The sequence below is a fragment of the Nannobrachium achirus genome (assembly GCF_963921795.1).
Source record: "Nannobrachium achirus genome assembly, chromosome: 6".
Lineage (NCBI taxonomy): Eukaryota > Metazoa > Chordata > Actinopteri > Myctophiformes > Myctophidae > Nannobrachium > Nannobrachium achirus.
In genome coordinates, this window is record NC_137815.1 from 21,894,470 (window position 1) to 21,912,461 (window position 17,992).

A 17,992-nucleotide genomic window follows, 5' to 3' on the forward strand; every position below is an offset into this window, starting at 1 on the left:
GTTCAACGTTCCCCCCTTTAAAATGCTAGGAAATGAGACCGTCTGATGTGTGCGTCATACAGACTGGAATCAATTCATTTTGCAGGTTGCATATCCGGTTTAGAACGGATACGGAAACATAGTTGTATGTGAGCGTACAAATGACCGGATACAGTAGGGCTGGATCTTAGACAGAATGTGAGAACTGAGGAAATAGAAACCAGGCTGTCCAAAACAAAGTCCGTTCATGCCAGTTTTTCTCATCACAAAACGTCGCTATTATGTGGCTTGAAATGTAAAAAAAATATTATTATTGTCATAAAACACACTATTTAAACAAAACATTTTTTTTGTAGTTCCATCTATTTCTTGTTCCTCGCACCTCAAAGAGAGAGCGGAACGGAACCTTTCCTCCGGAACCATGTAAGCTTGTTCTCTGGAGTTCCATCCGGCGGAAAGGAGTGAGTGTAACTCCCAGTGGATACATGTGAGGTAAACATTCTTCTGTGATTATTATATTTTATTATTAATTCAGTAACACTTCAACGTCGTGTGTTATTGTTTTATGTAGTTGGAGATGTAAAAAAAGTAGTTCTCTGTCGGTGTTGTGTCAACACTATTAACCTTTGTATGTGTTTGTCTCTTTAATTCCTCCTGTGCCATATTCGAACCTGTAATAATGTGCACGCAGTGTGTTATCTGCTTATCTATTAAGCAATCAGTGTACGTTATGTCAGTGATAACGAAGGATTTTGTCATTTATTAGTACAACAAGTGGCTGTGCTCCATATAACCCAGCCGCTTAGAATGAGAAACCAATCTGGGAACCCATCGGCCAAAAAAGGGAGAAATACATTTTCAGCTGCTGAGATGAATCTGTCTTGAGAGCTTAATGGGAAACTAATAACAAAATAATATAGTTAACTACCAGTTAGTTAAAACTATAGTATTTGGTTTAGTTTAGTTTAGTTAGCAACTGGAATAGAAAACTACTAGCCTACTGTAGTTAACTTGTAATGGTCATCAAAGTAATAAAGAGTAGTCTGTCATGATTCATGATTTGAATGTCATTCATTATCAGACAGAAATTTTACTATCACCTTAGTTTATGCCCTAAATGATTTAATATACAGGCTTTGATGCAATTTTAGCAGTTGTAGAAATATTATACCTTAATTGTTCAATCATGTTATATCATGTATACCTTACATTACTTATTTATTTCCGTTTTACAAAATACAGTATATATATTTGTTTTCTTTTAACATTTTTGGACCAAATAGCCAATGTTACATCAAAGTGCCCAGGCTTCCTGAGAGAGGAGAGTGTGGAGGTCAGCAATTCGGGAGTCCTGAGTTGGTGTTGGCTTGATTGCACTCTCGCATCGTGCTACAGAACACATTTTCTTAAAAATGTATGTCAAGAATTTTCATAGCAAATAGGGTAAAACGGGAGACAATGGGTATAGAATAGAATAAAATGCCTCGTGGTGCGAGGCGTTGTGTGCTTGTAGATCGGCTGTTTTCACTAGTTTAAATCATTTTTAAAATGATAAATGCAAAACGAACGGTTTTGGACATACAGGGTTTTCACCCGACAACGACGAAATATTATCTAATTGTAATGTAAGTGCTGTCTTTGTGCCTGCTGTGATGCAGACTGAGGCCTCACAGACATACATACAGTCAGACGGACGGACACCGGTTGCAGTCATGAGGCGGCTGTACGTGGGTGGACTCAGCCACACCATCACCCAGAAGGACCTGAGGGAACGCTTTGGCAAGTTTGGAGAGGTGGAGGACGTGGAGCTCCGAACCAGGAGGGACGACCAGGGTAGGATCACCACACAGACCACAGATTAGCCTCATATAGAACCTCACCCGTCGCTGCATACTGTTGTGCTCCGAGATGAGGTCCTAGAAAGATGGCGTAGCGATCGCTGGAATGCCGCAACAACAAGTTGGAAAACACTCGAAACTAAATTTTATCCAAAAAGTAAAGGTAGTTCCGAGCTCCCAGACTGTGGTTACCTAATATCGGTACATAAAACATGAACTACGGCATGAAACAACCCCTTAAATCGCTAGTTTTGTAACGTTTTTCCCATTCAACTGGAAATCCCCCAGCAGCAGTTGCCTGTATCTGCTACAATGGGAAAGATGCAGTACTTGCACCTGCCGCCGGGGGCTTTTCTGAATTTAATGAGACTAAATAAGCGATTAAAACCGTTTTCCCAACGCCGTGGTTGATGTTTTATTTACCGAGGTTAGGTAACCACAGTCTGGGAGCTCGGAACTACCTTTACTTTTTGAATAAAATTTCATTTCGAGTGTTTTCCAACTCGTTTGCGGCAGTCCAGCGATCGCTACGCCATCTTTCTAGGACCTCATCTCGGAGCACAACAGTATGCAGCGAGGGGTGAGGTTCTATATGGGGCTAACCACAGATCAGCACAGTAAAACTGAACACAACAGTAGTATCACTACATAGACCTGAGATCAGCACAGTAACACATCAGTAGGATCACTAAACAGACCTGAGATCAGCACTGTAAAACTGAACACACCAGTAGGATCACCACACAGACCACAGATCAGCACTGTAAAACTGAACAGTAGTAGGGTTGTACGGTTTCCATTTTTTCTTAACCTCGGTTTAGGCCCCCCCCAAAACCCCGGTACACGGTTTTACAATCTTATAGATTTTAACGTGATAAAAAAAAAAATCAAAGTGCTTTATTTATAAAGCAGATACAAAAGTTACCCACAAAAATGCAGTAAATACTATTGGGCTATCCACAAGTTTCCGCGGGAGTTTACTGGAGACTATCAGGACCAAACTTCCGGGTTTAACAGCAGACATACAAGCTCACGTCGCGTCGCAGATGCAACCCGCTGTGAGCTTGTAAATCGGCGGCGGAAGATCGATGCAGACGTCTGCGCAATGCACTATGGGGCGTAGGAAACTCATGGATACTAAAATAAATTGTAAATAGCCCAAGTCAATTTAATTTGTCATAGGTTAAAAAAGTCCTTACGTTGTCACTACACTGTATGTTAAAAAAAAAGCAGCTGGGTTGTGCTGCGATATCTGAATTTCCCTCGTGGGATAATATAGGTAGCTATTATTTTATTATATTATTGTTGTTTTGTTTACAGTTGAGTGAGAAAACAATGTTGCACATTAAGTTAATCATTTGGGGACCACCCAAAATCATTTTGGGACCTCTCTGGGGTCTCGACCCACAGATTGACAAACGCTGAGGCATTTGCCTGACAGTGTGTACTGGGTCAGAGGTGTCAATTGGGTATGGCAAGCTATGGCAGCTGCCATACCCTTGGCTACAGGGGGAAATAATAAAATGTACTGTAATCGTGCCCGTTGCTAAGGTATGGCAACCTGACTGGTGTCTTGCACACGCGCGAGGGCGCGCATGCAAGACACCAGTCATGTTGCCATACCTTAGCTTTTTCTGAATTGACGCCGCTGTACTGGGTGCTGTGTCAAGCGGCAAGCGCACACACTGCATAGTAAACACTGATGGAGTAGAAGACTTCTTAAAAGTTTTTAGATTAATATAAGACAATTTGCTTTTGATTGATTGAAGAGTTTATTAGAAGTTTGCAATAGAAAAAAAAGTACAGTTTCATGACAGTACAAATCACTGGTACAAGGTCAACTAAAAGGAGATCCTAGAAAGCCGAGGCTTATTTCCACAGTAACCACACTTTAAGTATCTCATATAACATTGAAAGACAGACGGATAGAACATAGTACTTTATCTAGGATAATATCAGTTTCAAAAGCATAACATCAAATACAAAAGGCAGAATACAAAGAAAAGGGGGGGGGGGGGAGCATGGGGGCTTAGTCTATTTACAAGTCACGGGTAGCTGCTGTCTGAAGGTGACTTTTCATACCAATTTTGAAGGAGGCTAGGGATTTGCTCTCCTTTAGGGCTTGTGGAAGGGCGTTCCACATGTTGATGGTATAGCAGGAGAACGAGTTAGCGCCTTGTTTAGTGTTAAATCTTGGAGGTGTAGTGTATCTTGTACACCAGGCCCATTGCAAGATGCTGTACTCTGTCAGCTACTTTGAGCCACCCCACGCTTTTGTGGTGATGCTCGGTAAGGTGGGTCAGAGGAGGGAGACCAAGCACAACCCTAATTAGTTTGTTTTGGGCTGTTTGGAGCTTTAGCTTTAAGGCAGCTGGGGCGTCGCGATACCAGACAAGGACTCCGTAATCAATGAGGGGCCCAATAAGAGCACCTCCTAGTGTCTTTCGGGATTTAATATTGATCAGTGGGGCAACTCTTTGCAAGAAGCGAATTCGTTGATTGACTTTATTGATTACCTTGGTGGTCATTTTTTCACTGGATAGGTTAGCCTCCAGGATGCAACCCAGGTAGCAGATGTGGTTTTTTCTTTCTATCACAGTGTCACCTACTTTAATTGTGAAGTTCTCAACTAGGCTAAGTTTCTGACTAGATCCAAAGAGGATACATTCAGTTTTGCCTAGGTGAATTGAGAGTCTGTTGTCATTGAGCCAGGTGCAGATCTTGTTAAGTTCACAGTTAAGGGCCTTTTCAACCTGCAAAATGTCTCTGCCTGAGACTAGGAGAGCTTGCATACAGCCGCGTGCCGTTCTGTATCGATTCACTGACGTTACATAATTGTTACTTTTAGCCTACGTTTGTTGTTGTTTTTCCTCCTGAAGGAACGTGGCTAAATCGTTAGCATGCTAGCGCTATAGCCCCGTTCCTTTAGCCTTGGAGGAGACGAGAGGCATACAAAAATAGCTGATCTAGAAGCTTGTGGCTCGTCGACCGTGCAACGTGTTGTGAGCTTGTAGATCCACCGTGTTTAGCTTCAAACTAAGCCTCGTGCATTTCTTTAGAGACCAGGTCTCCCTCCAGTCCAGCTGCTACTATTATCTCTGTGTCTCCTCCTTCAGGAGTGATTTCTGCTGCTTCCGTAAACACGGCAGATGCGGCAGCGGCGCACATGTCACGTGACGGTTTTCGGTTTTGGCTTACGAGACCGTCAACATTTTATAACACCGTATCAAACCGAAACACCGAAAAACCGTACAACTCTTAACAGTAGGACCACTACACAGACTAGCTCTGGTCCATAGCGTTAGTGGAGTTCTCCCTAACGCTATGTTCCTCTACCTCCGCCCAGGCTTGGCAAAACCGGAAAGCCCTGTCGTCTGGTCTGAAAATAACAAAAACGGTTTCGCCCCTCACCAAACCAAAGGTATCAGTGGCCAGTTGAAAGCTTACTCTACTTAGTGGACGCAGTCTGAGCTCCCCACCACACACTTAAAATACATTTCTAGGGCAAAATGAAAAATATTCCTCCGGATGGAGACTCCATTTCTTCTAGTTTTTTCCACTATTTGTCGTCACCATCACCGTGCCAACTCACTACTGCCGCGCAGGTCAGAGGACCGCATCACACAGAGCATTAGTCTCGTTGGGTTTTATTCAGCGCTACGACGTTGGAAGCGCTGTTTCTTGAAAACAGTCTTAAACCAGGAAAAGTGTCTCCATCCGGTGGAATATTTTTCAGACCAGACGACGGGGCTTTCCGGTTTATGCCAAGCCGGGGTGGAGGTAGAGGAACATAGAGTTAGGGAGAACTCCACTAATGCTATGGACCAGAGCTATTCATAGACCTAAGATCGGCACAGTGAAACCGATCTGAACACAGCAGAAGACAACAGTAGGATCACAACACAGACCTCAGAACAGCGCAATAAAACCGAACTGAACGCAGCAGCAGAGGACAGTAAGGCGATTAATAGTGTATACTCTCAGAGTTACAGATGTGTAAGGCTCCAGCCAGAGGGTCCCTGTACCTTACTTTGAGAACCAATACGATAATGTATGAACTTACCAAACGTATGTTAATTATAATTATTTTTTTAAACCGTTAAGAGGGAATCGTTAAGGATCCAGAATCGTTAAAAACCTAAAAGATCCCAACACTACCTGCTCAATTAACTCTTATCTGCCCACTAAAATATATTAACCATTCTACCCTGAATTGACAGATTGCGTGGTTGCATTCAAAACCAAACTGGACCTGTGGAGATGGCGAGTGAACATGAGCAGGGATTTTGGGAGACAGAGATTTGAGATCAATGTCAATGGAGTTCAAACGTTTTAAGTAGAGGCAGAGCAAATCAGAAATATTTTCCTTTCAAGCTACAATGATTTGCTGTTAGAAAATGTTGTCAGAATAGACAAAAAAATCTAATGAAGTCTGATAATAGGACAACAATATAAATATCCCATTATTTAAGTATAAAAGGAATTCTCTATAAATTGTGGGTTAATAATTAACCTGTGGCACGCAAATGTGAAGTGGGCTTGCATGAAGGCTTTCAGGCAGTACCACTTGTCAACCAGTAGGTGTCATACTTGACCACATGATCTAATCTTCTCAAAACCACTGCAGAATGCAGATGCTATTAAGTTATATTGCATTAGCATGCTCTTCCATACTGATGGTTAAAATCATGTTAATTCACCCACAAAAAGTTATGGATTGATTTAAGTGGATAAAAAAAGTACACTTGACACTAAGCATTGTGAATGAGTTGTGCATTGACTGTGTCTCTCTGCAGGAGTTCCATACAAGACCTTTGGTTACGTCAACATCGACATCACAGATGCAGAATATAAAAGATGTAAGATGTCCTCATTAACATATGTTACCTTTTTAATGATTTATTAGAATATGGCATTTGAAATAATTAAAGAAGCTTACATACGGCACGGCATTTATATGGAATTTGTTTATTATTAAAACACACACTCATCCCATTCCATGGTGTTGCACCGTTTAATCAGCTGAAAATTGGTATCGGCCGATACTCTAGTCTAGACTTGAAACTGTTGTTTATATTTTATTATATAATGAAAATGTATTTGTTTCCCTGACACAAAATGGGGATTGAACAAAGAAAAAAAAACGAAATCTGTAAAATCGGTATCAGCCGAGAATTTTCTCTCTTTCTCTCTAGTTGTTCTAACTTGACCTTTGGCTGATCTATATAATAGTGTTATTGCTGTGATTGAATGTGAGTGTTGTTTTTGTATTTCACAGGTACGAGTGTGTTGAATAAGTCTAAATGGAAAGGAGGAACATTGCAGATAGAAGTAGCCAAGGAGAGCTTCCTAGACAAGTTAGTACATTATGTACTGTGTACACACACACACACACACACACACACTGTATACAGGGTTCCCACGGTCATGAAATTCCTGGAAATATTTTGAAATTAGAAAAATATTTTTCCAATACTGGAAAAGTTTTGGAATTGATCAAGGGTCCTGGAAGGTCCTGTAAAAATAGCTATGCATTGTCTTTGGTTATTGATTTTGTTAATACCTCTGAAATGACAAATTAAACATTGGCCAAATTGTCAAATATTAGAGGCAGAAATTGTGAAAATAGCCGATCTACATGCTCACAACGCCTCGCGGCTATTTTCACAATAAAACCGTGTTATACAAAATTCCTCTACTCTTAGTGTTCGTCAGGGTGCAGTTCAAATATGATTATTTCATGGGTCACAGCCTGAAAAGGTTGAGAACCACTGGCATACACTACCTGTCTTTGGGCATTGCGCATAGGAGTAAGCGACTCGTCATTGAGCTGAATTGTTGTTATTTAGTCCTGGAAATCGGGTTAAATATTCGGGAAACGTTTTGGAAAAGTTTTGGAAATTAATTGGTAAAGGTGTGTGAGAACCCTGTATATATAAAGCCATATATATTATATATAATGCCTCTGGTAGGGCTCTCAGATTACAACATGTTATGGTGTGTCGTGTGTCCCAGGCTAGCGGAGGAGCGGCAGGTCCTGGCAGAGCAGAGGCAGCTCAGGGAGCAGCAGCAGCTTCCAGACCCCAAGCAGCAGGTCCTGGAGTCACTGAAGAACGCTGGAGTGGAGAACTTCCACATGAAGGCAGCCGTACCAGGAACCGAAGTACCAGGACACAAGGTCTCACTGGGGTCTTATATTTATCCAGTAATTAAATAAGACAATGTAATTGCAAAGAAATTAATTATGTGTCTGTTGTGTTTTATATTTCATCATATGACAATGCGACAATAGCCGATAAATATCTTTCTTGGCTAAAACAGAAAATACTTTTTCTGGTGGGCAAATTCCATCCAGGAGAGAGAACCCCACAAAGATAATTTTATCAGCTTGTGTTTCAGTTCCAATTTTTGTCTGCTCATTTATTTCGATTTCAGTTGTTTATCCTGTATGAGAGCTTATTCCTAATTGGTTGAAATTGGTATCCCAAACTGAAAGAGCAACCGGTATTTACTTACGGTATTTGTATTTTAACTGTGTGTGTGTGTGTGTGTGTGTGTGTGTGTGTGTGTGTGTGTGTGTGTGTGTGTGTGTGTGTGTGTGTGTGTGTGTGTGTGTGTGTGTGTGTGTGTGTGTGTGTGTGTGTGTGTGTGTGTGCGCGTGGTGACAGGGGTGGGTGGTCAGTAAGTTCGGGCGGGTTCTGCCCGTGGTGGAGCTGAAGGTGCGGCGGGGGAACCGGAGCAGAACGCTCTCTTACGACCCGTCCAAACACTCCCACAACATCAAGAGGCTGGAGCCCCCCGAGGAGCCCCCCACCCCCGTCTCCATGCTCACCTGGGAGCTGGAGGGCGGCGACGACGACATCAGCAAGAAGAGGCGGGGCGAGTTCCCTCCGTCCACTCCCTGGAGGCCCAAGAGGAGACGGACGGTGGCCTCCGAGGACACGCCCGCCCCGGGCTCCGCCCACTCTGCTGCAGACGACGCAGCTGTCAGGTAGATCAGTGGTTCTCAACCTTTTCAGGCCACAACCCCCAAAATAATCATATTTTAACTGGGGACCCCCCACCCTGACAAGCACTAAGAGTTGAGGCATTACATTTAGTTTGACACGGTCTATTTGAAAATAGACGATCTACATGTAGATCAGCTATTTTCACAATTTCTGCCTTGACACTTTAGAAAAATGCAAATATCCTCTATACGCTTAAACTTTATGTTGGTTTGTTTACTGTTGAGTGAGGGGAAAAAAAGGGAAAAAAAATCTGGCGACCCCTCAAAATAATGTGGGGAACCGCACCTTGAGAACCACTGAGGTACTGTAGATGTTGAGACTGTTAAGACTTACATGCTCAGATGACCTCCTGTAGAACAGTGGTTCTCAAAGAATATATTTTCAAATGGGACTCATTCCACCCAGAATATGATGACACCTATCCCTAACCAAAAATACAACATGCATGGCTAACTTTATGGATATACTTTAATGTCTCAGAAACTATCCATACATTTCGGGAGTTCTTGACATAAAAATGTTTAAGAAGCACTGCTGTAGAAGATTGTTACCTCACATTATACAAGTATAAACCATGAAACATAATCCACTGGTTCTGGTCCTAGGTCAGGCTTTCTACTTGTTGTTCTGATCCTAGGTCAGTGTGTTATCTCCTTCTCATTGTGGTTCTAGGCCTGGTGTTTCGGATCGATCCAAGGCTCCAGACGTTCCAGGCACTCCTCTTCATAACGGGGACAGCGGGGCGGGAGCCAGGCGAGCGAAGGCGGTGCGCGTGTTGAACGACGACGATTCAGACGAGGAAATCCGCAGGCTAGTGAGCCAACACAGCTCCCAGGGTGCACTGGGGCAGGAAGTGGAGGATGATCACCTGGAAGTGGTTGGAGAGGACTTCCTGGTCAATTCTGTCAGGTCCCGGCAGCAGCAGAAAGGTAACTGCGTTCTCTCACAGTGGTTGTCAAACGATTTAATTTCAAGGCCGCCCAGTTTGGTATGCATTGGGTCACGGTCCGGACCCCCCCCCCCCCCCCATAACTATGAGAGTGTACAAATGGAACAAAACCAGTCTAAAGCAGCAGTACTAGAGGTCTCGGTAGGATAGAAAACCAGCAGTACTAGAGTTCTCTGACAACTAGAGTTGCAATTTAAGCATTTAGCAGATGCTTTTAACTCATTTCCCGCGATCCCCGTCGAAACCGTTGATTTCCCGCTGTACCACGCTGCGATGCCCGTCAATCCCGTAAATTTAATTAGCTTTAATCATTATGAAACGATTAAAAGTATGGTCACTGATTATAGCTGATTCTGGCTCTTTAGGCCCGCCTCCTAACTGTATCCGGTCGTATTTCCTGTTTAGACCGGATCTAGGTTTCCATATCCGGTCTGACGTCCAATCGTAGCTCCGTTCGCATAGCTTTTCATTGTAAACAGGAAAGAGCTGCACGGCCATAGAATGGTCTTTTTTCACGCGTTTTCTTTTTATTTGGTAGCTGTTTGATTCTTGTGCCCGCCTGGCATATGATCCGCGCACATATCGTCTGCTATGTGCGCGAACGTGTCCACGTGTTACCATAGCGCACAGCTGGCCGTTTCCAATGTTTTCTTATGTAAATACTGACGGATACAGCAGGATATTGCCTGGCAACGGATTTGTCTATTCCCATGGATTTTTTTTTTATTCGAAAGCTGTCATCTTGTCTACCGGTCTACTACATGAGTCGCGCACAGATCTATGCGTGCACATGCCCACGTTAAAAGGTAAGGAAAATCTGTTATAAAGAAACTTTGAGTGTAACCGTGATTGTGGTTCCAGGTGCCTTGGCTGATGAAGATGAGGAAGACTATGACTCGGCGGACACCGATGAACTCCTGACCTCCAGGAGACCCGGTCCTCCTCCTCCAGCTCCTCACACGGCCCGGGGGAGGAGAGGGAAGGAGGAGAACACAGAGGAGGTGCAGGGAGAACGCCCCAAGGGCCTCGGCCAGGAGGAGAGAGCATCTGGAACGGACTCGCCTTCCTCAGAGTCTGAGGAGGAGGAGGAGGAGGTGGAGGATGATGGTGGTGATGATAAAGATGCAGACTCTACCATGGACACTTCACAAGGAGAAAATGTTCAGAAGACTTCCCCTGCTGCTGATGGTGGTGGTCGTGGTGAAACAAGTAGTGATGGTGATGATGATGAAGAAGATGCAGACAGTAGCTCTGACATTGACACTTCACAAGGAGAAAATGTCCAGAAGATTCCTGCTGCTGCTGCTGCTGCTGCTGCTGCTGCTGCTGCTGCTGCTGCTGATGATGATGATGATGATGATGATGATGATGATGATGATGATGATGATGATGACGACGATGACGACGACGACGGTAATCTAGATGTTGACAGCAGTGATGATGATGACGACGACAGCAGTGATGATGATGACGGTGACGATGACAGTGATGAAGGTGACAGTGAGTATGAGGCTCTCTTCTCAAACTGTCCCAGACTGGAGATCTCTCTGGCCGACCTGCAGAAGCTGGCTTCAGACTCGCAAAACACCACCCAGACAGGAACTCCGTCCACACAGAGCGCCTTCTCAACGACACAAACACCGGCCGCCGACGTCAGTTCCAGATCAACAGAAACTCCACTTCCCAGCGTCCCTTGCGGCGCCGCCAAGCCACGGGCCCCCCCAAAGGGAATCACGCCAGACGAGATCCTGGCGGCCATCTTGGAGAACGTCAGCACCAGCGATGATGAAAAGGAAGTGACGAAGAAGAAGAAAATGACATCTCTCCCTGCTTTCCAGGGGACTAAGAAACTGATGGAGAGAATAGAGAGTGAGACAAAAGAGGAAAGAATGAACGAACCGAGAGAGAGTGCCTTAAACACAACAGAGTCACAGAACGCAGCAGTGACACTGAGGACAGAAACGTCTTCGAAGCCAAAGGATACACAAACGTCTTCAGAACCAGAGGAGACGTCCTCAGAGACAGAGGAGACAGAAACGTCTTCAAAACTGCAGGAGACAGAAATGCCATCAAAACCACAGACTGCACAAACAGCTTTAAAACCACAGGAGACGAAAGCAAAGGAGAAACCAGTGTCCTCAAGACCACAGGAGATGGAGACAGAAAGCTCAGAGAAGCAGCAGGTCACCAAGGCGCTCTCGTCTCCAGCGAGAGAGACGGATTCTAGCGAGACGAGCTCCGACGACTCGTCGTCCAGTGAGGAAGAGGTAAGGGTGGGCGATATGGAAGAATACAATATCACGCGATATTTTCCCAAGCTGTATCACGATTAGGGATGGGACGATATGCGATATTATCGTTTATTGTGATAAAAAACACTCACGATAATCGTATAGTGGAGATTTAATTTATCGTGGTATCGTCCTCCGTCATGCACTGGGATCAATTCACCTTTTATTTGCCGAGCCGCATATCCGGTATCATTTAAACCCTCTATAATTTGTAAAATGTACTTATAATATACTGTATGTACTTGATATAGTCTTTTTTCACTCTCTATCAAATGTCTTTGCCAAAAAATAGCCGATCTACAAACATCTACAATGTTCCGCCCCAGGATATAATAATTTGTGATTATCGCGATAATATATATAATGTCACGTGAAATTTTTATATTGTCCCATCCCTAATCACGATACACAATCTTCTCACGATTCTTTTTCATTTCATGTTTGTTATGTATTTTTCAAGTTACTTAACAGTACGACCACCTACAGTTCAAGGTAACAAAAACTAAAAGAAAAAGGAGTAACAGACCATTTAGACCAGTGGTCCTCGATGTGATTGATTGATTGATTGATTGATTGATTATTTTATTAGGCAAAAAGATTTGAACAGTACAGTATAGTCGATACAATAGAAATGTAGTACAGTACAAGTACAGTTAAACACCCTGCCTAAAAGGAACATCCCAAATAAGTCCTTTTACAGTCTTTTGGTCCTTGGTATTCAATTCATGGAAATAACAAATAGCAAGCAAAGAAAACATTCAATAATATCACAGTTATAAAAAACGCTATACATACAGGACAGGGGAAACAAGGGGGTGGGGCAAAGGTAAGGGGGGTGGATGCTCACTTCTCGCCTGTCTATGGGAGAAGTGATAACTACCTCCGTCTCTGGCCTCCTGAAAGGTGAGTTTTCTGGGTAGTTTGAGAATGTGGGGTACAGGGACTCTCTGGGTTCCTTTTGGGAGGTCTAAATTTGATCCTTACAAGTATGTAACTCTGACAGTATAAAAATGAAACCAAATGGTTTCATTTGTATACTGTCAGAGAAAGGGGAGAACTTGAAATTTTAAAGTTTGAGAACTTCTGATTTAGACCAAAATGCAGGTTTAAATGAATTCTAGAAGAAATCTCTGTATTAAGTTCTATTAACAATTCAACAGGATTTTTTACAAGGCTCCTTCAGTGTATCACGATATATACAATATCTCTGCATATCATGGAGTAGGGCATTCACAAATAGTGATTTTTAGTGTTCGAATTATTCGACCTCAAAGTATTCGAATGGTCGAATATTCGACAGGACTGTCCAAACTGTCAAATATTAAGTAAGCAAGAGGCGAACATTGTGAAAATAGCCGATCTCATGCTCACAACGCCTAGCAACGCGAGGCGTTATGAGCATGTAGATCTGCTATTTTCACAATATTTATCTGCGGAACCGAGTCACATTACATGTAATGCCTACAATTCCTTGTGCTTGTCAGAGTGGGGGTCCCCAGTTCAAATATGTTTATTTTGGGGGTCACGGCCTAAAAAGGTTTGAGAACCCCTGGTATAGAGCGTTAACAAATTCATCCACCAGGGGCATTGACAACTCATTCTTATGACTTCCTATCTAGCCAAGCTTTATAAACTATATATTTAAGAGAAAACAAACACACAAAAAAAGCGAATATTCGACTTCGGTGAACAACGTCGAATAGTGATTTTGATATTCGAATATTCAAATATTTGGTGAATGCCCTATCGTGGAGACATTGCATCGTCTCGACGATATTCATCACCATATCGCCCACCCCTAGGAAGAGGAGCGTCCCGTCAGAGTGGGTGCAGAGCAGGATGAGGAGAAGCAGAGACAGTCCAACCTGCGGCGCCTGGCGGCCATGGAGAACAGAGTCCAGCTGGTGGAACAACACAAGAAGATCATTCAGGGAGCTCTGGGCAACGTGGTGACTACCTCTCTACATCCCTCTTCTCTCCCTCTCTACAGTATTTTAGATAATGAATATTCTTTATTAGACACGCTCCGTCGCTCCCCCTCCTATACAAACTCATTGCAACTTCAAACTAATATGTGAGCTGGCCGTGTTTCTTCGATTTCAATTATTTCTAATACATTTTTATAGTATTACATTTTTTTCATTTTCCCAAAACATCATTAAAATAATTGAAAAAAGTTATCGAAAAAACACGGCCAGCGCACATATTAGGAGGGTATTATAAATCACCAGACTGATAAAATGAATATTAAATATCAAAATAATGAATCAAGCAACTTCAAATCTGTCCAGGGTGTTCACAAAAGGCTGATTAGACGATAAAATTAAAAGTTTTTTTGAAAGTGAAATATCCCTTTAATTACTTATTTATACTATAAAGCAAAAACATGAATAGTGGAAATAGCAGATCTACAAGCACTTACAGTACGCCTAATTTAAATGCTGTCGCACTTGTTGACAAGAGCAGATCTTGTCGGCAAGCGAAACCTTGTATGAATAAATATAGAAATATTATGGACTGTAAGAACTATTGAATAGATAAAAGTTATTATTCCCTTTGTGAACATTACATCGCTATACCAGCATATTTTCCCACGTGTTTTGTTTGGCCAACTCGTCCTGCCATTACGTTCGAACTCCTGTGCCTTTCTTTTTGTCCATCTGCCTCCAACCATGTGAGCAGCATTAAGCCTGAGACATACTTTGCCATAGACAAAGGCATAGCAGACCTACAAGCTCACTATGTGTCATGAATGTGATGCATATTTTGCTGATGTGCTATTTTCAGCATGCAACACTGTCTGTTGTGCAGTCTGTGGAGGATAAATCAGACTTAACTCTTGTTCTCTATTATTATTATATATTATTTTTCTATCAGGACGCTCCAGCAGCAGGCAAAGGTAAACACACCGTCTTCGGCTCTGATGATGAGGATGAGGATGAAGTCAAACAGACCTCAGTGCTTGGGAACAGCCAATTAAACGACAAGAACTCGGATGAGGTAGCTGTGACCAATCAGGAAGCAGCTTCCATTGTGAAGGTAAGTGGGTGTGGTTGACAAATGTGTATCCGTTAGGGTTGGGAGGGGAAATCAGTTTCCCGTATTGGCTAAAAGGGCTCAAATTGATTGGGAATAATTTTGAAACAATTTTGAAGCTATTTCTTATATTGTAGTCGCTTCTATCGCTTCACTTTGTCGCGCAGGTCCGCGTTGGTAAAAAAAATCATGTCCCGTTGGAATCAAGGCAAAACACACCAAAAACATTTCCGTGTCTCCGGACAACATCAACGCTGATTGGTTGTCAGGACGCGATGGGTGGAGTGGGGGTGAAGCGAAGGTCGCTTCAGTTGGATTTTTCTAAGTGGGGCGAAGATACCGAAGGAACCGTTCCCGCCGCCCCTTTCGGATGGTTCGCGCCGCGCTCAGTGGCGCATCGTCTCGTCTTTGCTTTCACTTTGTATGAAATCACGCCGCTCGAACCATCCAGGTTTGGACGTGGCTTAACTGTGCATGCATGCATGTGTCTTTCCAGAAGCCGTCAGGCTCCAAGCTGTTTGACAGCAGTGATGATGAGGATGGTGATGAAGAAGAAGAAGAAGAAGAAGACAGCAGGTTTCAGATCAAACCTCAGTTTGAAGGCAGAGCTGGACGGAAGGTGACACTCAACACATCATACTACATAAGCTATTCATCAGTTATTTGTATTAATCACTCATTACATCATGATACTACATAAGCTATTCATCAAGCTGTTCTTATCCAGAGTTACTTAGAATAAATGACATGAGCCCCCTAGTGAACAAACGACAGGATAAATGGTCACATAAATAGAGTGCCAAAAAAAGGTAATTCATCAAACCTATATCTAAATAATATTCTTTACATTTGTGGTCAAGCAAGCGGTATACGTATATCTAAATAACATGACAAATGTGAACAAATCATCAACATACATCTGCATATAGACCACAAGCGGAGTGCAGTGCTAGGGGCTGAGGTACAAGAAGTAATGCAAGGAATGATGAGTGCTGATGGAATTGAAGAGGTGAGTTCTCAGCCTGTGGTGGAAAATGGAGAGTTGAGTCTTCAGTCCTGACTGAGGTGAGGTCAGAGGTCATTCCACGGCTTAGGAGCCAAGGAGGTAGAGTCAATGACTCTTGGAGCATTCGTCAGGGTGGTTTAGGAAAAGAAGGACAGACATCTTATGTCAGTTGATTGTACACCACAACATTCATATCACATCCTCACATCATAGTGTCAAATGAAATGTGACTGAGAACAATGTAGTGTGAACTGATGGACCTGCAGAAGTTGTTTGGTTGATTTTGTCAGGGTTCCCACGGTCATGAAATTCCTGGAAATATGTTGAAATTAGAAAAATATTTTTCCAGTACTGGAAAAGTTTTGGAATTGATTAAGGGTCCTGGAAGGTCCTGGAAAAAATAACTATGCATTGTCTTTCGTTATTGATTTTGTTAATACTGAAATGACAAATTAAACATTGGCCAAATTGTCAAATATTAGAGGCAGAAATTGTGAAAATAGCCGGTGTTGTGAGCATGTAGATCCGCTATTTTCACAATAAAACCGTGTTATACAAAGTTCCTCAACTCTCTTCAAATATGATTATTTCGGGGGTCACGGCCTGAAAAGGTTGAGAACCACTGGCATACACTACCTGTCTTTGGGCATTGCGCATAGGAGTAAGCGACTTGTTATTGAGCTGAATTATTGTAATATAGTCCTGGAAATCGGGTTAAATATTATGGAAAGGTTTTGGAAATTAATTGGTAAAGATGTGTGGGAACCCTGTTTTGTGTTATGTTGTGTGTTTGTAGCTGATGGAGCTCCAGTCTCGGTTTGGGACGGACCAGCGTTTCCAGATGGACTCACGCTTCCTGGAGAGTGATGAAGAAGAGGGGGAGGAAGGTCCAGGTGAAAACATGTTTTATCAGCTACTGTTATATTCACACTAACCCCTACTGGTCATACTGGTCAGCTCCCAGACAATAGAAGACTGTGGTCGTACTGGTCAACTCCCAGACAATAGAAGACTGTGGTCGTACTGGTCAACTCCCAGACAATAGAAGACTGTGGTCGTACTGGTCAACTCCCAGACAATAGAAGACTGTGTACTGGCCAGCTCCCAGTACAACAGGTGGTTGTGCTGATCAGCCCCCAGTACAACAGTGTGGCTGTACTGGTCAGCTCCCAGTACAACAGTGTGGCTGTACTGGTCAGCTCCCAGTACAACAGTGTGGTTGTGCTGATCAGCCCCCAGTACAACTGGATAAGACTGTGGTTGTATTTGGTAGAGCCTGACAAATACCAATGATATGTCCAAAACAGGGACACCAGATTGAAAGTGGTTAAAAATCGGGTCACATCAGCTGCATAATTGCTGATGTTGTGAAAAACGCTTTTTTAAGTGCTCAAAGACGCTTTACATGAAAAACAAGTAAAGAACACATTTTATGAAGAAAAACTATAGAAAAGTCTAAAGTTGAGCATGGGTTAAGAAACACCATAACACTTTGACATCTAAGATCTAACCCACTTAAAGGAGTAGTTCGCCCCCAAAATGACTTTTTTTCTATTGCTTACTCATGCCATGGAAACTTGAGTTCAATTATATTTTTGGCGTTTTGTTGCATTCCTAATACAAACATTTTTATTATAGTGCATTTACCCTCATTGATTCCGGATGGGGACCCACATGCATTTAGGTCCTTTAAGCCCTCTATTCTCAGTGAAATGGACTACAACTGTACTAGGTCTGCTGTTTCCCTCTACACTGAATCTCTTTGCCAGAAATACAAGCTCAAGCTTGTAGATCGGCTATTTCTGACGATTGTTCCCCCAGAATCGTGGTTCAAGTGGTCTTGACCGATATTAATGGTCCAAACCGATATCTGGGCGTGCCTC

General features: G+C 42.8%; 1 protein-coding gene across 1 annotated transcript in view; it reads left to right on the forward strand.

Annotated features, from left to right (window-relative positions):
- Window positions 1-438: 438 nt before the first annotated feature.
- The window catches only part of nol8 (nucleolar protein 8), a 23,035-nt gene continuing 5,481 nt past the window's right edge, over window positions 439-17,992 (forward strand). Inside the window, exons 1-12 of the mRNA XM_080729093.1 lie at window positions 439-471; window positions 1,638-1,812; window positions 6,614-6,676; window positions 7,096-7,174; window positions 7,833-7,995; window positions 8,486-8,808; window positions 9,500-9,756; window positions 10,638-12,043; window positions 13,870-14,016; window positions 14,945-15,106; window positions 15,600-15,722; window positions 16,906-17,002. Of these exons, the coding sequence (XP_080585219.1) occupies window positions 1,692-1,812; window positions 6,614-6,676; window positions 7,096-7,174; window positions 7,833-7,995; window positions 8,486-8,808; window positions 9,500-9,756; window positions 10,638-12,043; window positions 13,870-14,016; window positions 14,945-15,106; window positions 15,600-15,722; window positions 16,906-17,002 (2,941 nt within the window). The 5' untranslated portion in view covers window positions 439-471; window positions 1,638-1,691. The remainder of the gene's footprint in view (window positions 472-1,637; window positions 1,813-6,613; window positions 6,677-7,095; window positions 7,175-7,832; window positions 7,996-8,485; window positions 8,809-9,499; window positions 9,757-10,637; window positions 12,044-13,869; window positions 14,017-14,944; window positions 15,107-15,599; window positions 15,723-16,905; window positions 17,003-17,992) is intronic.